This window comes from Fukomys damarensis, unplaced genomic scaffold, assembly GCF_012274545.1.
Source record: "Fukomys damarensis isolate Sample0158 unplaced genomic scaffold, DMR_v1.0_HiC HiC_scaffold_4, whole genome shotgun sequence".
NCBI classification, from domain to species: domain Eukaryota; kingdom Metazoa; phylum Chordata; class Mammalia; order Rodentia; family Bathyergidae; genus Fukomys; species Fukomys damarensis.
Genome location: NW_022900916.1, coordinates 39,542,310 through 39,568,636, shown reverse-complemented (window position 1 = coordinate 39,568,636; position 26,327 = coordinate 39,542,310). Strand labels below are relative to the sequence as shown.

Sequence of the window (26,327 nt, the reverse complement as noted above, 5' to 3'; positions counted from 1 at the left end):
ACAATCATAGTCACATCAAAGACAAAGAAAAAAAATCTTCAGAGTAGCCAGAAGAAATGATACATTGGCTACAGGGGAAGAAACAATTTGCATGACAAGAGGATTTCTCAAAAGAAATCACAAAGGCTCAAAGGAAGTGGTACAACATTGTTCAAGTGCTGAAAAAACTATCAATCAGATCTGCATCCAGAGAAAATATTCTTCAGAGATGGCAATTCTCAGGTGAAGAAAGCTTTAGAATTTGTTACTAGCAGACCGAGCCTGAAAGAATGGCTGAAGAAGTTCTCAAAACAGAAAGGAAAATATAAAAGAAAGAATCTTGGAATCTTAGGAAGGAAAAAAAGAACAGAGAGCAAAAACATGGGGAAATACATAGACTTTGCCTCTCTTCTCAAGTTTTTTCAATTTATCTGTTTATCTGTTTAAAGTAGAAATCATAACATTATCCAATATGATTTCTAACGTGCAGAAAAAATATCTAAGACAGTTGTATTATCAAAAGGGAAGGGTAATGGGAGGTAAGTTTCTGCATTTCTCTGAAACTCATAAAATGACACCAGTAGACTGATAATTTGTACATGTACATAAAAAGCTACATAAAGGGATATACTCTCAAACATTATAGATAAATCAAAATGGAACTCTGTAATATGTTCAAACAACCCACTTGAAAAGCAAAAAGGGGGTAAGGGAGAAATTAAAGGGGAACGTAGGCATCTCTACCTCTCATGCCAGGATCTAGAGCTAACAAATTCTAAGTTTTTCACAGGCAAGCACAGTCCACATGCTGCTCTTGGGTATGTTAGGGTGGGAGAAGGAAGGAAGAGTCTGGGCTATCACAGTGGGCTGGAAGATGTTAGTACTGGTGCTCATGGAAGGCTCTTCTCAAAATCAAACAAGCTGGCCTGCCAACACTCCCTGCTGGGGCTTGGGCCTTGGCTCGATACCTTCCCAAAAGAATTAAAAACATCATAATACAGTGATATGTGCATACCCATCTTCGTGGCAGCACTGTTTGTAATAGCTAAATTTGGAAATAACCCAAATGTCCATCAACGGACGGATGGATAAAGAAGATACAGCTTTCTGGAGTACTACTCAGCCATAAAGAAGGATAACCTTGTGACACTTATAGCTAAATGGATGTAACTAAGACCATATTCTTCAGTCAAATAAATCAGACCTGCATGTGTAAATATCACATTGGTTCTCTGATATGAGAAACTGAAAGTATAGCGAAGGACCAAAATGTATAATAGACAATGTGAAATAGGAAGAAAAAGTTCAAATGAAAGGTGGTAAGGGGAGAAAAAGAAAAAAGAGAAAACAAAGATTAAGTGGAAATGGAGCTTTTGTAAATGAGGAAGAGAATGGTGAAGGGAGGGGAGAGGAATGGGAAAAAAATAAGGAGATACATCACGTACAGGTACAAACTGCATATGATGAATGTGATCACTGCATATATCTAAATTGTAACAATAAACTTAAAAGTAAAACAAATATTGGAAAGAAAATGAGTGCTGAGTAATGAAATGAATGAACCACCCTCTAATTTTTTTTTCAATTTTTATTAATTAGTACATGTTCGTAGTACATGCATTTCACAATCATCTTGGGGAGTGGGAAAATGTACATAATCCATCTTCTTTTTCTTAAATCCCTTCCTCTCCTCCCTCCCTCCTTCCTTCTCAAATTCCCCATTCCCTCATTTCTGATGATATTATTAAACTTAGTCCATACTTATGCATATAATGCTTACATTCATTGAGGTTAATAGAATTACTGAACCCTAGGGGAGCCTCCATATCTTTCTAATATTAAGCTGTTTTATACAGTGTGCCAGCCCTGCATTTTTGACCCACAACTTCTTAAGGAATATTTCTGAACATTTTCTATTACTGTTGCTTATAATTTTTAGGCTTTAAAAAACAACAACAAAAATATCCTGAGTATTTATATATTACATCCCATTCATTATTTCAAATGTAATTTCAAGCAGGTCAACATAAAAGCATCTTAGTATACCCAAAAATGGCACTGGTAACCTAAAATATTAAAATCTACATTAGGAAAAAGGGGGCTTTGATTATAGTCCCCTTCCAAAACACATCCAATCCACGTGGCAAACTCCTCAGAACTTGCTTTCCAACTCCTCGCCTTGCTTCTTTCTCCTTGCTTTTTCTCTCATCTCTCACTCACCCACTCTGCTAAAGCAGGGCTGGGGCAAAAGTCAGTGTTGACAAAAGCAAAAAATCTGACTACTTCTTCTCCCTTCACATACTCAGAAATACAAAGCTTTCTATAAAAGTAGTTCTTTTCTTCCCAGAAAAATCTTTGCTTTTTTGTTGTTTGTCCTGTCTTTAACCAACTCTCAATATATTTTTTTCTATTGAGTTTTGATCTGTACCCCAGATTCCTAAAAGATGTATTTATAGAAAATATCAGGTAGGTTCCCCTGAATTTTTGGAAATGATCTTCCTATTACCAAAAGGCAAATCACTCTGGGAAGCCTCTTTTCCCATGTCTGACTTCTCGAGAGCTGAAACACCACTAGTGAAAACTCAGAAAAGTGATGGAAAGCTCAGAAATGGGATTCCATGGTTTCTCATACACAGCTAAATTTTAAATTAATGTCTCTAGTTAATTTTGCTCTTTCTGTCTTGAGCTGATTAGTGAGCACTAAATTCCATGCTAATTCTCCCAAGCTATTTGCCTGCAATGCGGGACTCAATTTCCAAATTCCGCTGATTGCAGCTTTTAAAAACAGTTCTAAAGTGCTTTTCTCAGTCTTGCACTCCTCACACAGGTGGGTTGATTCATAATGCTCCAACTTTCCACTGGCACATGAAGGTAGTTATTTTCTAGACCAGTCCCGGAATCTATTACCATGGAAACAAAAAGTATTTTTACCTAATTGGAAAATCTAGAGGAACTCTAAAAAAGATCAAAAGTGTTTTCAAAGTAAAGGTAAAATCCAAACACATTACAGCTAAAAAGAGCCTTAGAATGGAGAATCAGGATGGGTTAACAGGGAAGAAATGGAGGTCAGGGTGGGAGAGTAAAAAACTCAGTGGGAGGCTGTCGGGCTGGGGTAATGCATTCAAGGGAGGGGCTGCTGGTCAGGTCTACCCCAAAACGTGGCTGAAAGAACTCAGCCCTCTCCCTCTGCCAAGGTACAAGAAAGAGATCCAGAGCTCCACCCTCTCCCCACAAATGTGAAAATGATTTATTTTTTCTGACACTGATAATATCATACAAGCCTGGTCTCAATATAATGCACTCACCATTCTAGTGTAGACTGTAATGGAAACAAGATGTGAATGAAAAAAACCTCACCATAAATACCCTCCTTTTCTCATCTCTCATTTGACCTAGAACTTGATCCCATTTATTGAGTAAATGATGTCATAGGAAATATTTTGGTTTGGGAAAAATAGTAGGCACAAAACACATGTATTAATCCTGATGTTCTTAGTGTTTTCCTGGAGTCCAAGTAGTTTTACCACAACCTGCCATCAATTTTAAAAAACAAAACTAAAAAAGAATCTTGGATGTATCAGTCCTTCCGTGGAAAACGTCCTAATACATGAACTGCTCTGACCACCTGAAATAATACAAATTTTTCCCACCAATATCCTCCTCCAAAACCATCTGCAACAATAGGAAGTTCCTACCAGAGCTGCTAAAAGAATTTGCATAAGCTTCCTAGTATTTCCTGGGAGACTTCTCGCCATTCCAGTGGCAAGGAAGATAAATGGGGTCGTGGGCAATCAGCACCATTCTTGTATTGAGGCCACTGCCCACCATGGATGGATTGAACAGTCCTACCTGGCGTCCTGGCCACCTACACACTGTGTATTCATATTTGAAGCTAACAGGGCTGAAGTCTTCTATACGGAGGGCTTAACGTTCCTGCCCAAAGGCATTCGTTTAAAATGGTGAGAAAACATGGATTTAACTCAAAATAGAGTTAAAGTAACACAGCAAAGAAAGTAAATCCATAGAAAATCCAAAAGCTACCATCTGAAAAGCAATGGTTTAAAGAAACAGACCTACATTTAAATATGAGTTAGCCACTCATTTCCAGGTAACCTTTGACGAGCCTCATTTTCTCGCCTGAAAGCCATACTGACCTGACAATTGTGAGGATCAAGTAAGATCAAGCATGTTAAGCATTTAGCACAGTGCCTGCCTAGCATATAGGAATCTGTCAATAAGCATTAGCTCTTGTGCCATTACTGTGAGAAGCAGATGAAGAACAGGAAAGCTTAACCTGGAGATCTCAAGGTGCAGAAAGAAGAGGAGTCTTCAAAAGGCTGGAGGACTGCAACAAAGAGATGCGTCAGAAGACAGAAGCTGAGTGGAGAGATGTGATTAATTCAGTGAACAAGGGATCCTACCTACCTAATATTCCCCACCACAGCTCTTAATATATTTTGCCCTGGAAGGAAGGCTTTGAAGATCTCAAAAACCCTTCTTAAAAGTCCATCATTCCAAACACATGGATGCTAGAAAACACAATTTTTTAAAAATATTATTTTGTGTCAAGCTTTCTAAAATGTCCTTAAAACAGCCAAAGATCTATGGATCATAGCGGGTACAATCGTATTTAAAACCATGCAAACCTAAAACTGAATATCATTCTGAGTTGTTTAAAACAAAGTGCAATGCTAAATGTGTAGTTTATTTTTTTCCTTCATGAGAACCATTTTATATATGGTCATAGATTCTTATCATATAGATATGAGAAGCACTACTTACAGGTTGTATATTTGTTTTATTCCAAAATCTAAACATGTAACACTTTACTGGGATGAAATATTAATGTTATTAGTTTAAACATCATAAAACTGTTAAAAATAAAGTGTTAAAATAATATTTATTCATCATTTCTGCACAATTACAAGGTGTTAGGTTGGGTTTTGGTCTGGCGGAGGGAGGAGGTACTGGGGATTGAACTCAGGACCTTGCATTTGTGAGGCAGGCAGTGTAACCACTGAGCTAAATCCCCAGCCCACTACAATATTTTAGATCACTGATTTAACATCTTTAAAAAATTACTGCGTGCTACAGTTAAAACTGATCAATACAGGCTGAAATTTAATTGTAATTACAGTCCCAAAATGCAGGTTTTCATTTTAGTTGCCTATAACTCAGAGAAGTGTTTTAAAGTAAATGTACGCCTAAATCTTAAACTCCTGATTCTTTCAACATCTGCTAAACCCACCCTGCTTCACAAGAAGACCCTGGACTCCAAACACTTCCAAAACGATGTGGGCTCCGCTCAGCACTGTGCTGACAGATGGGGCATTCAGTAAAGGAGTGATGCTGGGTTATTTCAATTTTGTTAGAGAAAGAAGCTTTGGGAAAAATATTCTCCACTTAATCTATTTTATTTTCAGTGAGGTTTTACCTGTAAATATTAATTTATACCCCAGCCAAACTCACAGATGCTTGAGCTGCATGAATATAAATGAAATAAAGGAATCTAACTGAAAAAGAAAAAATTGGAATTTCTAGTATCATCTTTCCTCAGGCAGAGGGAAAACATTCAAAGATTTAAAATTCCATCCCAGGGGTTTCAAAGACAACTAAACATTTCCCATTGAGGCCCCACTGCAACAGGTTGGATTATGAAATTAGAAACCACAAGTTAAAGCACTGCAGCATTAAGAACAATAATCATATGAGGTCTGTAATCTCAGCATCTGGGAGGCCGAGGCAAGATGATTTCAAATTCGAGCCTGGCAACTTAGTGAGACCTTGTCTCAAAATAAAAAAAGGGGCTGGGGACATAGCTCAGTGGAAAGGCTCTGAGTTTAATCCCCAGTAATGCAGAAAAAGAAAAGGAGGAGGAAGAGGAGGATGGGGGCAGGGGAGAAGGAAAAAAGGAAGGAAGGAAGGAAGGATCATTTATGTCATTTTCAATACAGCACTATTTCCAAGTCACTCGAAGCCTTTTCCATTTAGAACACTGTCACTTCTCCAGTGTTTACCTTACCAAGATCTATGATCATCCTGTGAAACAGACAGGGCAGATAGGGTCAGGCAGACAGAAAGAAGAGTGAGCTCTCAGGGACTGGCTTTCCTTATGGGAAAAAGGCAAATAAAATCGATTCACTGATGATGCATTTAATTTCTTTTTCAGCAATTAATTGTGCATCTATATTTAATGAGAACAGTATAAACAGTTAACATATCCATGAGCAAATGAAAAACAGCAATTTTTATTATTATGGTCTGCATAGATTTCCAAAGAGTTGGGGGGGTGCTACTGGGCTTTTTCCTTAAATCCCACAGCAATCTACTCCTGAAGCCCTGATCACAAAGGCACAGCATTCTGCTCTCTGGATGCTCCATGCCCACTGCCTTGGATTTTAACCAAAGCTTCCAGTTTTTTGTTCACTGAGAACTAGAGCCAGAGCACTCCAGCCTCACTTTGAATCATCTTAGAAGACTCTAAAAAATCCTCTGAAGTTTTGTCTTAACAGAGAGGCCATGAGGAGACAAAAAAAGTTACTTCCTTTTACCCCCTCATAGCTGCGCATGAGCTGGCATCAGACCAAAAGTTCATGAGATTCTCAGGCTTGCATGATCTTTTTTCCTCTCTGGCCTCTGAGTTTACACATTCCTACCCATCCTGCTACACCTAGCCCAATCCCTTATCACTGCACAAAGATCTGTACTACAGAAACTCAGCATCTCTCCCAAAATTCATAGGTTAGAATCCTCAATTTAGTGATAGAAGGAGGGGGGCCTTTGGGAGAACGGTGCAGCCCTTATGAATGGATCAGCGCCTTTATAAGAAGAGACAGGGGAAAGCTACAGAGAGACAATCAGATAGCTATCTGTAAGCCAGAAAGAAGGCCTTCACCAAGAACTCCACTGTGCTATATATACTCCAATCTTGGACTTCCGGCCTCAGAACTGCAAGAATGTAAGTGTTGGTTTTTTAAGCCATCCTGTCTATGGTATTCTGTTACAGCAGCCCAAATGTCTAAAACTTTTTGGCTGATAACTGCAGCTTCTTAAGATGAAGTCAGCCTTTGTTCTGAACCCCAGCAGGTTGCCCAGTGACGTGGCCCTTATTATATATCTATGATTTCATATTGTTCACTGATATTTTATGTGTTAGTGATTTCACCTTAATCGGATTATAAGGAACACAACAGCTTAAGATCTTCTACTTCTTTTATCTACTGTGGAGTCAGTTGTGACACATATACCTATGGGATATTGAATAAATACCTGTTTGTGAGTTGATTATTACCTATTTATCTCTTCCTTTCATTTTAGTTTAAAAAGAATAAGTAGACAAACTTCTGGCATCTCTTCACTCTATTCCATTTCTCTAGATGGAAGGGAAAGTTAGGACTCCACTTACTGAGTTTATAGAGCTATACCAAGTACAGTCAGTGTTACCTCACAGTGCCTGACAGAGATATCACAATGTCTCAGACAGGTACTTCCTAGCTAGTCCATATAAACCTGTGTTGTGTAAACACAATTTCTCTTCCCTTATAAAGTTATTTTGCATTGAGTAAATTACTCATATTCTATTAAAATGAAAACATAATATGTTCAGCTTAATTTTCACACTCAAAAGGGCAAAGCGAGATAGTTCACAGGGTAAACCAAAATTTAACAGATTTAGTTCTACTCTTTTTCTGAGTCCTAAAACGATTGTGACTTCTAGAACAAAACCTCTGAATTCTTTTAGTGCTTTCATTTATGACACTTGTGTCAGGTGACAGGAACTAGTGTTACATAGTCCACTCTTGGTAGACAAAAAAATTCTTCCCTGGACCAAGGATAATGATTTGTGTCTGTAGGGAACCTGTTGCCTCTGTCTTTAGGTCATTGTGTCAAAATGCTGAGTCAAAGTAAAGGAATTTCAATCCAACAGACTGGAAAGGCTGCCATCCACTCCTGGGTTTAGTCAGCTCTCACTGTCCACCACAATTCTGTCATCAAGTCTGGGACCCTAGGAAAAAGTCTAGGTGGGTGAGAATTGGTGGTAGTAGAGTTATCACTGCTGCTGCTGATGCTGCTGTCTTTTTATTTGGATGCAGAAACAACATTAAAATTTAGCATAGCTTATCCTTGAGCCACCCAATCTTCTCCTTGGTTTGCTGTTTATTAAATAAAGCTAATTCTTACCACCCAAAACATGGACTTAGGAAGGATAACAGTATACTATTTTCTTGGCTCATCTGGCTGGAACATGGAGCTGTTGAGGTCCCATTCTCAAGTTTGAACTTTGAGAAAACTAGATAGCCTTGCTCTATGCCAGAACCCATTTGGACCTATCACTGTGTGCTATTTGTTGACCAGCGACTACACCTTTAATGACAGTCTGCCAGTTTTCACAAAACAGGATAACTCAGTATGAACAATTGAGAAATTGGAAGAAAGTTATAACTCAAAGTGAATATCCTACTGATGGTAGACATAAATATCTTCTTCAACATCATCATTGTAATAAAGAGCTATGGTGCTTACTATGTACCAGGTATTTGCTTAACACCATGCATTTTATTTGGTCAGCCTTCATTAAAAGCCTTATGAAGATTTACTATTATTTGTTTTTCGCAGATGAGAAAAGTAGGTTTGGAAGATTAACTACCTTTCTTACGGTCACACAGTTAAAGACATTATATCAGAATTTGAACCCAGCAAGTCTGACTATGATGCCTGACCCTACTTCCTATAATTCATCTATTTTACTTACAAGAACATCAGTATCATTAGATAAGTACACCACATAATGAATAGACAGTTTCTCATGACAACAGGTATCTATAAGCCCCAATATCTAACAAATCTGCATGTTTTCTATAAACAACATAAACACAAACATTCTGAGAACTCTAATAAACAGAACTGCCATAATGTAGGTACTCAGATTTAAAGTGTAAGATATAGTACGAGTTCTACTCAAAACTAGAGTTTACTCTCAATCCACATGAAAAGAAGCACAGGTAATAAGGCAGCACAAGAGTGTCTTACCATCCACATGCCCAGGGGAGCCTTGTGCAGCACTGTGGGAAATACTGAAGGACAAAAATCTGTGACTTCTCTGAAGCTGGATCAAACCAGCTGGGATTATACCAGGAAAATCAGACTCCTCAAACTCAGAGGGAGTCTGGAAGAGCCTTGGAGGGAGGCTAATGGCCAACATGGAGAACATGTGCCTGTTGGTTGGTTGGCTGGCCCTAATGGAGGAAAACTGGCCTCATTCTAGAAAAAGTTTCTTTACCTAGAAACAGGGGAAGGGGCCCATGGGTAATACTATGCCTAGATCCTTTCACTTCACCACCTTGGTGTTTGTTACGGATTTAAAATACATAAAAATTACAAGTACAATTTTATGTTTTAAGAATTGGAAAAGGTCCCAGTGATGGCTAAAAGAAATCTCTCTTTCACCACAAAATACGTTATATCAATTAAATGGATAAACAGGCCCAATCCCCACCTCTTGTGACCCTCTATTGATTAAGACTGCTGTGGAATGTTAGTTGAAATCGCATGGTATAATGGAAATCAGTAGGTAGCTGTCGTGGTTTCTGAAGACAAATTGCTGGGAGCTGAGACAAATCATAGCCTCTTTCATCTCGTACTGTTCTCAATTCCCAGTTACTGTGTATCTTACAGTCTAAGTATCTTAAATCAGTTTGCTATTCTACCTCAGTAGTAAAAAAATGAGTAAACGTGGTACTTTGGATGACCTTGTTTCAGGAGTGAGGTTCAAATGGCCATTATATGATCATGATTCCTGAGCTGTGCATTATTTAATAAAGAACACAATTTCCAAAGGAGCACACAATTAAAAATAGATCTATACAGCAGCTGCTGTGATTAGGACCAACATGAACAGAAGCCTAACCAGGTATGAGTCAAAGGAAAAAAGGCTGCTGTCAGACAGAACATTGTTAAATCTCATTTTTGTTTTGTGTCCTTTGACTTGCTAAGTCAGCCAGCAAGCAATTTGTATGGAGCAGTGGTTCTCATAGCATGGTCTGCCAAAACAGCAACATCAGCATCACCTAGCAACAGTTAGCTCTACCAATTCTTAGACCCCCCCACCCTGGACCTACTGAATCAGAAGTTCTCCAGGTGGGTTCAGCAATCCATTTCCAACAAGCCCTCCAGCTGATTCTGATGCATGCTAAATCTGAGAGCAGCTGAACTGAAGCCTTCACATTTTGTCTTCCTAGGAAGGTATAAGCTCTGGTTGAATCAAATAAAATTCACTATAATGTTGAGTTTTCCTATATACCTAAAATCACTCTAAAAAATAAAATCCATAAAAATTTGAAAACCGCAATCTTTAGTGAATAGACAGAGCACAGTACTTTACACAGATTTATTTATTTATTGACATCCACCCTGACTTGTTTTAGAAAGATTTTTAGACAATTTCTTGTACAAAAAAAAAAAATATGCGTGTGTGTGTGTGTGTGTGTGTGTGTGTGTGTGTGTGTGTAGCATTTGATCACAATCCACTTTCTTGGAAAGCCTTCTCCCTACTTTTAAAACTTCATTATTTAAAATGCCCAAAAGATATGCCTTAATCACTAAATAAGCTCTTAAGATGTCTTTAGTATTCACTGTAGGATTTCAGACCATTTTGGAACTACAGGAAAGGAAAGTAAGAAAGTTGTAAATTCATCAACTTTAAAATCTGTTTCACCCAGCAAGAGTCCTGATGTTCCTTTCACAGTCTGAGCATGTGACCATGCCACTGATTCTAAGGCTGTACACCTTATGAAGAGCAGGGTCTGTGTCATGTATGCCTGCCGCAGAGCAAGATGGCTTTAGTTATTCATTCATGTATTCTCTTTGTTGGTCCAAGAAAGTGCTCCATGATACCAAAATTCACTCTAGAGCTAATAGTACTTGGATGTGGCTCTAGTATTGTTATAAGTATTTTTCAAATGAAAATGAACTTCAGCAATGAAAAGGAAATAATATTTTATTACTTCCCTATCAGGGATGTGTAGAGTATATTATGGTTTATCCATATAATTAAAAACTAAGCAGCCATTAAAATAAAGAAATAATGTCTTGTGCTTCTCAATTCTGCACAAATTTCAGAGAATCACCTGACAATCTTCCAAAATCCTACCAAGGCTGGACTCTACCCCAGTTTCATTCATCTTGGGTAGTGTTTAAATATCCATATCTTTAGAAAGCTACATGGGTAATGCTAGCATGCAACATGGTTGAGAATTATAGAACTAACATAAGAATCTCTCTCAGATATACTACGTATTAAGTAGAAAAGAAAGTTCTAAGATACACACCTACTAATAAAATCATGTGTGCATGTGTAATTTTATTAATAGGTACCATAGATGTGTTGGGAAGTGGATTTGTTCCATTTTACACTATCGATTTATCTATTGCTAACACCTTTCAAAATGAGAATGCATTCATGTATTTTAGTTATGCAATTTTTAATTTAAAAATCTATTTAGAGAAACTGTAAATGCATACAAAAATAAGGAAGCACATGAAAATAGGAACTCCCAAAATATACCATGTTTCCTTTTTTCCCTTCTTCCTCCTTCTGTTCCTTTTTCTAAAAGAGTATAAAAATAAAATAAATAGTTCTATTTCTGTCCTATCTACCCAAATATTATTTCCAAAATTTGGGGCTGGGATGAGAAAGTTAAATAGAGATGTTTCTGGTTCACTCGTCCATTCAGCAAACATTTCTTATTTTCCCAACAATTCCAAGACACAGTCTAGGACTCTACAGTAACAAAGACACACATGGGTCACACAAGCATACTGCTTGTGGCTGAATGGAGGACACAGGCACTTATCTGTGCTAATAAATAACCACAATGCACTGGATAAAGACCAAGAAGGGAAAGTAGAGACTGTATTGTGATTATACATAACAAGGAAAATCCAATCAAGGAAAATGAGAAAAAAATCTCAAAAAGCAGAGATGGACCTTCATCCTGGAGGCTGGGCGGGGGGATGTAGCCATTAAAGAGTTTTAAGAAGGGAACAGGCATTACTGAATCCGTGTTTTCCACAAATTGGCTATGAATTTAAATGCCCATTCTCAGCCAATGCCTCTACTGTGGGTATCTAAGAGGAAGAGTACTAGCATCTCTCAACCAAGGTGAGGAAGCTCTTTTCATAGTCAAACTGGAGCTTGCTACGGTACCACAGGATTGATCGAAGGAATCCACCTGTCCATATTCTGTTATCTGTTTGCTATCCAAAAAGATTTATATGAGATGTTACTTCCTGCTGAGTTCATTTGATTGTACTTATTTATCCATCCATCTAACTAAATGAGCCTGGATATGGCAGACTTATCTTTTCATAATTATAGTTAATAAAATCCATTGTATGCAATAAATAATTCACAAAACAGTGGGTTTTAGTTGTTGCTACAACTGGTAGAGTCTCTTGGAAGAAAATCTATCTTTGTAAACATAGCAAAGTAGGCAAAGACTTCCAGGGAAACAAGATATTTCCCTGTATTTCATTTCCTTAACATGAAGATCAATTTTAGCCATTTATAACCAGCATAGTCCCATGTGGGGAGAAATTAGCCAGCCCACCCACAGATGGATTTCTATTGACAAGTCTCATTTGATTGCTGTAGAAGTGTACACTACAGGCTAACTCCTGTCTGTCAAGAATAGAAAATTAACAATTCAGGTGAAGTTACAAAAACAGAAGACAGAAAAATTGTATCTGACACTATCCTCATGTAACACAGTGCATCTTTGTAGACATTAATGTGAGTTTCCTCTGGTATCAATGTACTATTTTTAACTTAGAATATTCAATCTTTTCCCCATGTGAGACATATTATCAGTTTTGAGAAATAAATCTGCTCTAATTTAAAAGAGAACGCTGGAAATATTCTAGAAAGGGGAAAATGTGAGCTCTTTGTAAAGCATATATAAATTTTATTTATAGATTTCCCAGTCGATATTTCCAAAAAATCCTTTTTTTTTTTTTTTTTTTTTGGTACTGGAGATTGAACTCTGGCCCTTGCACTTGTGAGGCAGAGGGTGGAACCACTGAGCTAAATCCCCAGCCAAGATCCTTAATTTTTTTAAAAAATTTCAAGTTACGCAGTTCCTGGGAGCTGGGCACCTATTTTCATTGGGCTTTCTACAGTACAACAATCCCTGAGATGTCATTTATAACTTTGTATAGGATAAAACTGTCCTGACTTTGCTGTTCTGCAGTTATGTCACATTACTTTCAGCGATACTACTGTTATGTAAAGCCATTAATTGCTAAAGAGGTTAAACAGTTACCTAGGTGACCACTGTGTAGCATGCCAGCCCACATATGACGTATTTATGTTTACATACGTGTATATGCACTAAGGCACAGTAGTGCTTCTCTACACAGCTCCGATCATTAAAGCTTTGTTCTGTTTCTCTCAAACCAGTTTCATTCCCAACATCTCTGAGAGATATGAGACACTCAACTCCCCTCAGTAAAAAAAGTAGTCCTGATAGGAACTGGGAGACAGTTCCTACTCACTGGGTCCTGCCATTCTGGAAGCCTTCTAGGCAATCTTGATAATCCAACACACACACGCTTTGTCGGGGAAAGAAGGGTGTGCGCCCTATGCCAACCTCAGTGCTGAGGATCACCGATGCAGAGGAACATCAGATCCTGTGGGCCTAAGCCTCACAGTATTGCCTCGTCCTGGTGTATCTGGCTCCAGCCCCTCATCCAATTCTCCTCTGAAGTTAAAAGGATCGACTTTTTCATTTACATCTAAGCTTTGAGAAAAAGAGAAACAAAGGTAGGGCAACACCACTGCCCTCCAGATCAGACAAGAAAGTCCTCCTGAGCTCCAGGCAGTGACCTTGTAGGAGCTAAATGAACCGCCCCCCAAAAAGGCCAGAATTTCCTTTACAAAGACAAATCATTTCATCCCATTTGATTGCTGGGCAAGTAAAAACCTCCTCTGATTTAAACACAGACAGACATCCACTGTATCATGTTCTGATTAGAACACAGAAGAACACAGGACAGCTGCAGACAACACAACACTGAAGACAGGTCATTTGAGGTGCCCAGAAGATGGTGTCCCCTTGACAATTTAGTTCAGACAGAGCCTTCAGGTAGAGGCAGGGCTTTTCCAGAGTTGTCCAAAAGAAAGAACTGAGACATTTGGAGGTTACTTCCATTTTTACCCCAAACATTGTCTATAAAATTATAAAAAGATCCCAGCCACATTCTTATAATTCTAATTCATGTTTATTGCTGAGAAAGGCAGGAATCATGAATCAAGACCTTGTTTATACATCTGTGATCAAGGTTAATTGCTTGTATGTTTTCAAACTAAGAGGCTCTACCTTAACTCCTCTAATCTAGGAATAAATGGCGTCATGTGGATTTCCACTCGTCTTTTTAGATTCTTTGGGTCTTATGCCATTTCGAAGAGGTCATAAACTTTCCGAAAATTTATTTTCATTTAAGTCATAGCATTCAGTTTAAAAAAAGATTAATATTTCTCAAAATGGAACTGTATCCCAATCCCCAATGCATTAATTTGCTTATCATTCCTTTGATGACTATTCTAATATTCTTGTCAGTCCTAGCATATGGATATAGATAGAAGTCATCCAACATAAAGTGGGCCATTTTCTGTCCCAAGAGCAACTATCATTATATCATAATTAGAATCACTGCGGAGTGCTAGTTATGGGTCACATATAAATCATCAAAGTAAATGAATGCAGCACAACAATAAGTTGCAATTACGTGATGTACATCTATATGGCTCCAAGTTCAGCTGAAAGCTGACTTTAGCACCTATAATCTCTCATGGTCTGACTTTTGAATATCAACTTTTCAAATCCAGCAGCTTGGTTAATAAACAGATTTGTTTCCAGCAAATTAAATGCATACTCCCTGGCACTGTATTGTGGATGTTAGTTATGCCTTCTACCATCAGCAGCGCCCCCTCCTGGCTAATGGTGACCCACAGCCTGGTCAGTCAAGGGCAGGGACCCTGTTGTGCTAGCTAGCAGCTCAGGAATTGACCTGAACCACAGACTCTGTCCAACAGCTTCTTCCTTGGTTAGATGGAGTCCCTCCAGAATGATTCAGGAGAGTGAGAGAATTGGCCAGTCAGTGAGGGAAGAACAGAGAAGAGAGAAGCCAGATGCAGCCTGGATAAAACAAAATTTCCTCTCCTGCTTTCAGTGGGCTTGAAGTTTCTTTAGCAGCCTAAAGAAACAGAGGATACCTGTACTTTCTCATTAAATATACCCAACAATCTACATCATATTATTATTTTTCCAGCTTACAGATACACTGATTCTATGGCAAAAATTAATATGAACAAATTTTCAAAACCTCAGATAAGTACCTTACTCCTCCATTCTACTCCTCAAAGCCTCATCTCCCTTTTGCTGGACACCACACTACCAGGAGAAGGAATCATGGAAATTATTATGGGTTTGATGAGAAAAGCAATTTGTGTAAATGGGAAGGTTCATAGGAAAGAGAAGATCCTTATGAATTTTTTTTCCTACAGAAAAGTGGGTGTTTCTGAGCCACACTCACTGAGTTAACTGAAAAGAGATACTCTGGAGCAAGTAAGAAGGGGGATCAAATCAGAAAAGGGGAAATGACTGAGCTGTACAGCACTCCAGAGCAGCAAGGACCATGTGTTACAGAATAAGCACTGCGAAGAGGAGTTCTATCTCCCTAGAGATGGGAAGGCCCTGGAGAATCCTGATTCTGCATTTTAGCTCCTGGGAGGAGTCACTTAGCCTACCGGAAATACTGACAACTGCCTAGGCTCCCTTGAAGGTTTCTGGAGATGGAGCAGAAGGTGCCTAAAGGCTAAAGCTGCCTGTCTTAATCTTGCGTCCTCACTGCCAGAAGAATCTTCCTAATGTCCCACTCAGATGTCCACCATACTCCTTGGTTCCTGTTTGTTCCTCTCCAGTCCACCTTAGATACACAGAACTTCTGCTAAGTGGCCTCCTCATTGGAGGAAATTTTATCCTCTGAAAATAGTCATTAAGCTGCCCCTTAGTGCTCTCCCCTCCAAGCCAGAGGATTTATACAGAGGCTGTGCAGCGGCATGATGCAGAGGGGGTTCCTGGGAGAGATGTGGGACCAAAGTAGATGGGCCCCCAAAACATCTTTCAAATCAGAAAGCCTTTGATTCTGCTCCTTTCATCCTTTTCTGTGAAGTTTTCCATCGCTTTGTTCGTTTTTGTCACTATATCTGTCATCTGTCCAACTTTAAATCTAACATGCATAGGAATAGTTTTTCACAATAAAAAAGGAAGCCTCATTAATTCAGATTAAGTTAGAAAACTCAAGTCCCACTGAGTAAAAAATTGGAAAGTGTTTTTGATTTTTAAAATTATGTCTATTACAAAAGACTACATAATGGGTAATAATCAATAAGGTGAGAAAGTGAAAATGGTGAGGTAATGATAACTTTATTTTATAGCACTTTATACTTTTCATAGCATTTTTTATTTCATATTGCCAATGTTGTTCAATGCACAAATGCAGTCTATAGGTAACAGATCCTTAAACCTACTCAAAATGTCTTGATTTATCCTGCTAAATGTGAACTGTTAACTCAAAAAGAATTGTATATAATTATTCCAAGTCTGCATCAGAGCAGTCTGGATGAGGTTCTGCTCTGTTGTAGTTACGATGAGCCTGACAATTTCATGGCCACCTTATCTCCCAGAGCATCACTCCTCTCCACGCATGAGTGATAAATACCCCTCCTCCACACAGGAACTTCTGTCACAGCAGAGCACCCACCTGAAGTCTGACCAATCAATTATCTCATGTGCACCTCAAGTACCAAGGAGATGTCTTGTGTGATACATGTGCTGAGTGTTCATTGTTCTCTAAAAATGCTTATTTTGATTTAAAAATCAGTTTCAGTAAGGAGGTTATCCCAAGATGGCAAGGACCCAATATGGCACAGATCTTACCACCTGGCTTGGGGAGGGATTCACAATTAATCCAATTAATGATAAATAATGAAGCTACGGCAGCATGTGCCATACCCAGGCACAAAACCCCTGTTTTAAGAAAGCTGATGATACAGAAAGGGTCTATCCGCCGCATCTTCAGCTTCACTTTCTTCTTTAAAGCTATACCTGGAGTCACAAGAATTTATTGTCTTTCACAATGATCAGAAACACAATGTCTTTACCTACCTTAAAAAGTCTTAAAATGTTAGCAACCATGATGGACACAGAGCTTGCTGCAGCACCGATGACTCCAGAAATCTTGTCAGGCTTGGTGAAAATGGGTGGATCTCCATTCGCACACTTCACATCTGAAGCGTCTTTCTCTATTAATGCCTGCACGAAGGTTAGTGACTGCTCCAAAGCGTAGGTGTCCCTAGAGCATGTGTCAAGGATCCGGACACCCAGGGTGATATTGGAGAGTAGATCTGGGTCCTTGTTAATCTGGTCGATTGCATAAAGCATGGCCTCGAGTCTGTGGATGCCCTTCTCCTTCTTCAGCTCCCCACAAGGCACTCCTCTTTCTCCCTTTGCATGGACAGGGAAGAGACCCCCCAAAATGATGTCCCCATCCACCCGTATGGAGTGGGCATACTCCTGGCTGTGAGTCCTTTGCATCATTGTGAGGATCCAGTAGAACTTGGCAGTCAAGAGGAAGAAACAAGGGCAAGAGGCTGATCTCTTTCCCTCACATACCATTTTCTCCACGGGTGGTGCTGCAATCCAAGACCCAAAGTTTATTGTTGACACAGAGGAAGGGGCACCACCTGAGGCTGCACCTTCTGGAGGCTACCATCAGGGCCCATGAAGGAAAGGCTCTGTGGGTTTCAGTAAGTGTTCTTGATTTGAATGTCACAGTGAATTTCCATCGGACCCTTCCGGTTCAATTTTATTCCCGTGAAAAATCAACTTGCCTGGAATGATTCAAAAATTAGAATATCTGAGGTTCTGATGTTGAGATGAGGTCAACAATTCATGTCCTTGAAGTCAGCCCTGCAGCAGAATTATTCCTGAGGGGAGAGGTTGGAAAAAAGGGGTTCAGTTCAGTGGAGCTATGTTTTTCATATATTTAAGCCAGTTTACACCAACCCCTTTTTAAAAAATATTTCTGCTATTCATTAAGAGACTAATTCATTCTGTCCCCCTGTGATTCTGAACACCTGGCCGCACCGCATCTAAATGAGGAGATTGATGACACTTTTAGAGCAAGGGAAACAGAAAAAAAAAAAGTATCGGAAACTAGGTTGATTCTTCCAAGCCAGAAAGCATTTTTATTTATCATTTTGTTTCAACAAATCTTATCCCCTTGAAGTGAAATCCCTGTGGTGGATGGCATTATTTCTTTTCAGATGTTTTCACTTTTTATAGCTCTCTAAATTTAGCATTTAAATTTTGTCCAAAAAATCACAATGAAAGGTTACTTTCTGTGATGTATTCAACAAGGCAGTCATCTGTTAATGACATTTTTTAGTATCCCAGATTTCCCATTGGGAAAAATGATTATCAATCATAAAAGAAAGAGAAACAAACAAACAAATCCACCCAAAGATCTCAAAATGTGTAAGTTTTGTACATCATGAGAAAAGTTTATATAGAATGTCAGCTATTTTGTAGATATCTTATTGTTCTCTGATAACAATACAAAGACTTAAAAATTAAACACATAGGATTATATGTGTGGATCTTCCTATTGCCATTGTCAGAGATCCCAATCAATTTGTTGGTGTGGAAGCAGTGAGCCTGCTTTCAGTTTTGAAGTAAATATGCCTTGATCCCAAAACCACAAGGAGCACATGAGAGCTGGAGATCAATTGAAAAGCTTCTTAATTTTGTCTGACTCAGTAGGGAAAACAGTTATTTCATCAAGACCAGAAATAACCTACAGTGAAAAAAGTCTACAGGCAAAGCTACAGAAAAGTTCACTCTTTAAAGAATTCCATGAAATTCTTTCAAAACACTTTTAAAGAGGTTTAACTGAAAATGAGAACTAACTTAACACAGGGAATCTGGGATTTGAAACATACATATAATTAAGAGAATAAACAGTACCAATTTATTTTGACAGGATGATTAATCTAATGCTCATTTCTATCCTATTTATATATGAGTTTGAAACCTAAACTTTGGACCATTTCCCTCTACCCTAGCCAACCAACATCTGGTTCTATTGCCATTCATTTGTTCAAGTTCCAGTTCATAAAATTTTCTTTCCATCCTTCCTGTCCTGAAAGAAAAGATGGTGCTTCCCTAGGGGGCTTCTGAACATATGCCCAAATGCCTTTAGAGAAAGCTTAAATTTTTTTTCACTTTCAGTTTTGCAAATGGAGTGATGGTAGCCCACCGCACTGTCCGCTGTATTTTTTTATTCTACACCTGGAAGCCTGGCCAACCACTGACCTTCTTCAGAGACAGTTCTGTGCTGCCTATGCAAGTATTCCCTGCCTCCTGGCAAATATAAATCTTGAATTTCCTCTTAACTCTTTGCAAACACTTAGTCCTTTCCTGATTTTTCTCAACATTCAGTTCTCCTAGAAACTGCTTCTCTCTGGGAAAATCAAATTCCATAGCAGCCTGACCTCAAGCATTTCACAAAAGGAAATTTGACTTTCTGGATGAGATCACCTAAGTGATGGACCATAAATTATCCATCAGTGAAGGATTGTGTTTTAGCTTCACAGGGAATACCAATTACATAATAATAAACCTCATGAACTCTGACCACTAATTTAGAATCTGAGACCAACTCCGATGGCTGGGTTGACCCCAAACATATCCTTTCTAAAAGAGTCCAGAATAAATAGATAAATAAGGTACAGAAGCAATGTTTAAGGGACAATAGATAAAGGCTGCTTTCCAGAGATTGCCTTTCTACATTGCACCAAGCCACCACCCAAGTACTTAAACACTTAATAGAATAAACAGCTTTCAATTAGACATGAACAAATAAACAGTCCATCTGCTAATCACAAAGCATCCTCACCTACTCTCTTGGCATTAAATTAATTCCACTTGCTATGCAGTTCTGGAAGTATTTTTAAAAATGAGGTTTCTTTTTAAACTATTGGTGTTTGCAATAATGCTTAGTCTCTTTATCATCTCATAGGTCCATCTGGGGCTTTGTTTAAGGAAAGGTCAGGGGATGAGTAGCAGTGAGACAGTAATTGTTTGTTTTAGTGAAAAAATGCACTGAAATGGAGAACAGAAGGCTCCATTTGGGTTATAATTTATTGGACAAAAAATATTTTGTTTGAGTTTCCTCCTCTGCAACATAAAATTAATTGCATACCTCTCTTAATACTTGATTTTTCTTGTCTGTAAGGGGTGACGAAACCTGCCACTCAGCACAAATAAAAAACAGTACCTGAACTAGGGTACGTGTTCAGTACAACAAGAGCTCCATTGCTAATATGGACTATAACTCTCTACTAAAGCAAAGCAACTTTTTGCATATTTGCCCAGATAGTGAGGGTTTTTATTTTTTTAGTGAATTTTGTTTGTCACTTTAAAAATAAAATCATAGCTGCTTTTACAATATTTAAATATTGCAGACTTTCCCATTTCAAAGTCAGATACATTGCCATAAAAGTCACACAGACTTCTGATGGCTGAAAGGTTTAGTTTCCCTTTTAAATCCTGAGGGAAAATATATGTAAACATTTCTAGAAAACCACAGAACTTAGGTGTCATTGTATAATCTTACCCTGCCTGCTCTTGCTCTTATAGAATTCTTGTAAGCTTTAATCCAAACTCATCCTAGTCAGAATCAATGAGTTTTAAAGAAATAATGACCTCTCTGAGCTATAGATCCAAATAGCTCTACTTCATGTTCTGTGTTTGATTTAAAGTAAAATAGCTTTTCTCCAGAACTGAACTTCCCCTGGGGCTGGTAGAAACTTTGCCTGTGCTGATAGACTTCAAGGAGATGTGAGGTCTGCACTCCTGAAAATGACATTTGAAGGGAGCATTACTCCTAGGCATTACCACTGGGCAACCCTGCAGGCAGACTTAACAGGAACCTTCCTGGCTCTTCCTGTTCACCCCACCACCACTATCCTACATAGATGGTATGATACTAACCCTCCTGCTGACCATCCTGTGCACCTAGGTCTCCCGGGAAGCGGTCCCCTAGACAGAACTAGATTCTGTGCCTCTCAACAGTGTTCAGCTATGTCCTAAAAGTCCAGTAAGGACAGCTCCTCATAAGCTAGAGTCCTGAATTCTGCTTCTTTTTATTTTCTACAGATTTTCTCTGTATCAAAGTTCCAAGTACCTAACACATAGGATCTCCATGATTTCCATAGATTGATCATTAGTGTATAAGTGAGAAAATAAGGTTCAGAGAGATCCAGTACAGCCCCAAGCCCTAAGCTAGCAAGTGACAGCACACTAAAAATCCTTGCCCCCTCCCCCTGCCCCACCGAGAGGGGTCCTGATTAGAGAATGTCCCCAGTGCTGAGGGCTGGCTGTGGCAGCACAAGTGAGGATGCACAGGTTTTAGGATGATATCGTCTTCAATTCTTAGCTTTATAAGAACAATAATGTACTCATCAGAAAGGGATCATCTGGAGACATTTCCAAAAGGGTGATTTCTGAATCTCCCCAGTTGCTGGAAATATCCAATGCAGTTTATCCAAACACTTCTACTTCCAGTCCAATTTCCTGGCCAGCCTGACGCCTAGAGAAAAAAGCTCACCAACACACCTAGGGTCTATCAGGGTCAGCCCTCATGTCTACCTCCAGCATATGCCAAGTGCAATTAAGCTATGTCATGGTAAAATCCTTGCTGAGAAAGAGCATTAGCCAAGAATTATAATTTTTCCCATTAAAAAGGCCAAAGCAGTATTCTGATGGGATACCACCTATTCATTCAGCTCTTTAACAAAAAAGTTATGCAGAATATTGTCATCAACTCATAAAATTGCTAACCCAGAAGTTTCCCTTGAAACTGTTCACACTTGCAGCTCTTTCTGGTTGTTTGGAAAAGCATCATATTTCTGTACCATCTCTCAGGCTGGTACATGTGTGAATCCTTGCTGGGGGTAGAGCAGAGAGGGGGCAGACAGAGCTCTCTCCTGGCAACAGAGTCTGGAATTGGATCCATGTGTGGCAGCCATTGGCTGGTGACACTGAACAAGTCACTTCCTCTGTGTGCTTCTATTTTGTCATCTGTGAAATGAGTGAGATAGACCACGCACACTTGTAAGGTGTCTTCCAGCTTCCGGTTCTGAGATTCTATTATTTAATAATAAGAGACTGTGAAGTTATGATCAAACATCAGAGAAAGGCTTTGCCAAATGAACACAATAACTGATTTTGTCTGCAGCTGAGTGATTTTCCAATGAGTGAGAGAGAGCTTTGAAAGCTCTTCTGTAAGAGCAGAGCCCCATATTTTTAAAGATCTGATCCAGGAGAAGCTCAACTTACTAAACAGTTCAGTTAGGTGATTCTTTGCATTTCAAAAGAATTTGCCAGAGATTTCCTTTAAATAGCTAAATCTCATGCATTTATAATATAATCTAAGTTACTAGAATTTGATTTGCACTCTCATTTCTCCAACAACAAAGTTATTTCATAAAAAGACCATATTTAAAGAAATAAGGAGCCACTTTTACAGTATGTGGCAGAAAAGAAAAAAAGGTGAAACCCCACACTTATTGAATGCCTCTGGTATTCCTGTAGTTTCACACACATTATCTCATTTCCTTCCTAAAACTTCACCTATAAAGCTGGTATCACCGACCCCATTCCAGGTGTGAGGCTTGAAAACAGATCAATTATAAGACTGCATCTAAATTCTAGGCCAAGATCTAATGCAGCCCTGTTAATGCATTCTTTCCCTTACTCCATGCCCCTTGGGTGCAGACACTGAGGGATATGGTGCTAACACTTACTTGATTTTCTGGGACATCCCAGGGTCCTAGGAAACCCAGATTTTGGTCTTACTCCTCCAGCACTCACTACACAGCATTGGGCAACTCATTTAACCTAGACTCAGTTTCTTTGTTCCTAAAATGGGGAATGATTTCTGCCTGCCTTCTGGGTTTAAATCAAGTAATACAGTGTGTAAAAGTACTTTAAGAATGTAATAAAGATATTAATTAGCCCTAGGACTAAGAAAAAATATTGTACTTGTGGACTTAGAAGATCTAAGAAAACCACTTGCCCATCACACATATGGCTAGTCAGACCTTAACAGCAGTCATGTGTTCAAGTGGGGAATGATTTCTGCCTGCCTTCTGGGTTTAAATCAAGTAATACAGTGTGTAAAAGTACTTTAAGAATGTAATAAAGATATTAATTAGCCCTAGGACTAAGAAAAAATATTGTACTTGTGGACTTAGAAGATCTAAGAAAACCACTTGCCCATCACACATATGGCTAGTCAGACCTTAACAGCAGTCATGTGTTCAAGAATCAACCTCAATGTGTAAAAGTACTTTAAGAATGTAATAAAGATATTAATTAGCCCTAGGACTAAAAAAAATATTGTACTTGTGGACTTAGAAGATCTGAGAAAACCACTTGCCCATCACACATATGGCTAGTCAGACCTTAACAGCAGTCATGTGTTCAAGAATCAACCTCGGACTGGCCACATGAAGAATACAGACCTGGAAGGAAAACTAAAAAAGAGACAGAAGTGGAAAGTATAATATCTGATCTGGGAAACTGAAAGTCATGGAGAGCTGAACCCTCGAATGGGCTAGTCTGAAAGAGGTGCTGACAAATTATTCTTCTCGAGTGAAAACAAGACAATAAGAAACCTTCCTAAATTGTAAGTCAATATACTGTAATTTGTCTATCTTTAAGGGTTATTTCTAGCAGATTTCTCTCTTTATGTATAAACATGACTGCAAAAGTAGGAAATTGGCAACATGTGTTCAGCAGCCTTCACACACTCCTCAGGGGCCTCTCGGGGACATCTTCCTACTTCTGCTCCCAGGCTGCCCTCCCCTCTGCCTTCAGAGGGCTGGACGTCCTCCCTCCCTCCCTCAGTGCTGATGTGTCCTATGGCTCACCTCAGAAATTTGTCTCATTACCTTAGTACAGCCCAGGAAGTGAGTGAATTCATCAGCAGGCATCAAAACCTGAATATGCATTGCTGTCTTCCCCCAAGTGGAACACCTGCATTTCACAATGATGCCTAGGACAGGCAATACTTCTCTATCAAAGAAATGGCATCGTTAATAGTCAAGAGTGGTGATGTAACAAGTGTGAGCTGGGAGCTATGAGTCAGGAAGCTTCTTTCAAAGGTGCCCCTCAAATCATTCCAACAATGATGCCCACCACTCATAAGCTGGGGCCTTGGACAAGATGATATAATGTTCAAGGCCATTCCCAGTTTGTGTGTGAGTTTGTCACAATGTGTCAAAGCACCAAGTAGAAATTAAAATCAAACAAAATATTTTTGAACAAATTAGAAGGAAGGAAGGGACAAATAGAGCCAAAATCTAAATAAGAGAGAACCCTTTTTTTGAACTGGAAACAATTATGATCTAGCTGGCTCTCTGCTCAGAGCTTCTCCTGGAACAATACGGAGTGACTGTCCCCACTCCATGTGTGCATTTGCTGATACCTAACCAGGTCCTGTCAACAGAACAGCAGCAATTTCCTGTGCGTTTACAAGCCAGCCTATTCAACAGGCATGGAGACGGGCCAGCCTCTTCGCTTGGGTCTAGTAAGAGATATCTATGCAGCATGTTCTTTTAAGACTGAGACAGAACAATGCCATCCTCTGGAACAGAAGAAGGTCTCCCATTGTTGGGCATTCTAACTACAGGGGAAATTCAGTGAGAAATAAACTTGGAAGAAGCAACGTCACTGCTGTCACAAGAGTATGTGTGCAGCGTTCTGCGCATCATGCCCTGAAGACAGCAGAACATTCCTACGTGAGGACTAACATGCGGTGGTGCCGCCAACATGAACGTCAGCTGGGTTACTTGCTGCATAAATATCAATTAAAGAACCCCCATGGCAGCTTCAACCTGCCCAGCCGAGTTTGAAAAGAGCTCATCTCTCCAGACCTCTAACTTTTTCTTGCACACAGTGGAGCTCAGCTCTTCCTTTTTCTGCACCTTTTGGATGTAGGTGCTTTTAGAATTATTCAAGCAGCCGTAACTTGCAAAGGGGGCATATTATGGCAGAACTTGCTAGTACAAACCAAATAAAACAAATTGAGCCTACATAACCGTGTAGAGCTGCGTTCTCAGCATCTTTTTTATTTATTCTAGAATGGCAAAATGTCTCCTAGAGAATCTCCCCTCATCTGTTTCCACATCCCTTACTTAAAAGCAAAACTTACCTGCCTTGACTCTGAAATAGGAAAATTGTTATTAGGAAATCATTTTCCCTGATGAAGAAGGCTCTTTTCTTTTTTTTTTCAAAATTACCAAGCCATGTATTTTTAAGAACCAGAGAATGGATTTCACACAGCTGATTCTCTCCTACAGAGATCTTTCCAAGATATTATTCATAAGCAAGTGACCAAGGTAAACTAAAGTGGTTCTGTAGCCATTTGTAATTATTGAAAACAATTTCAAAACGGAAAATGAAAATTACAGACAAGTGCAATAAGCTGTTTATCCAAGAACTACCTGCTGGTGTCTCTTTCTCTTTTTCTTTCAAGCAAAATAAAAGCTATCACCAGAATGCATTTCTCCTGTTCGTAATTTTTCTTGTAAACGCCTCCAACCACAAACCCTGTCTTCCAGTTTTGTCAACAGGATTTGCATTCAGTCGTGGCATCCTCCGAGACCCTAGTGTACTCTTGGGTGTTCACTAGACTCCCACACCACCAGGTCTGTAGGAAAGGCTCACCCGCCCCCAGCCGGCAGATAAAGCATTCCCTCCCGGGGCAGACCCGCTTTATGAAGTGTTGGGCTTGGGGTCTATTTTCACCCCGACTGCCCTGGGCGCTCAGAGACCCTCTTCACCCACACTGCCCGATTGGGGCCCCCGAGGGAACAGTTGCTTGAGGAAGCGCGAAGGTGCAGTCCAGAGCAAAAGGGTGACTGGCGCGTTCCTCTGCATTTCAGTGGAGAGCGTGTTCGCTGGAGGACTTTTCATTGAGACTGTGTGTGTGTGTGTGTGTGTGTGTGTGTGTGTGTGTGTGTGTGTGTGTGTGTGATTTTGTTATATTTTCACCAACACCACCAACCTCAGGAGATTTGGGGGCTGTTTGGCTGAGCAGATGAGCCGGCTGAGGCGCGGCTGAGAGCCCTGTCTCAGTCCTCACCTCTGTCTCCGAGAGCAGCCACTCACCCCGCCCCGGGTGTGCTCTTTCCCACCACCTCTTTTTCTTCTCTGTGCCCG

The 26,327-nt window shown here is 39.4% G+C and overlaps 1 protein-coding gene across 3 annotated transcripts in view; it reads right to left on the bottom strand.

Annotated features, from left to right (window-relative positions):
- Grm8 (glutamate metabotropic receptor 8) overlaps positions 1 to 26,327 on the bottom strand; it is a 796,352-nt gene that overhangs the window by 768,790 nt on the left and 1,235 nt on the right. For all 3 annotated transcript variants that reach the window (XM_010633426.3, XM_033757950.1, XM_033757948.1), the window contains exon 2: positions 17,205 to 18,025. In XM_010633426.3, the coding sequence (XP_010631728.1) occupies positions 17,205 to 17,714 (510 nt within the window). In that variant the 5' untranslated portion in view covers positions 17,715 to 18,025. The remainder of the gene's footprint in view (positions 1 to 17,204; positions 18,026 to 26,327) is intronic.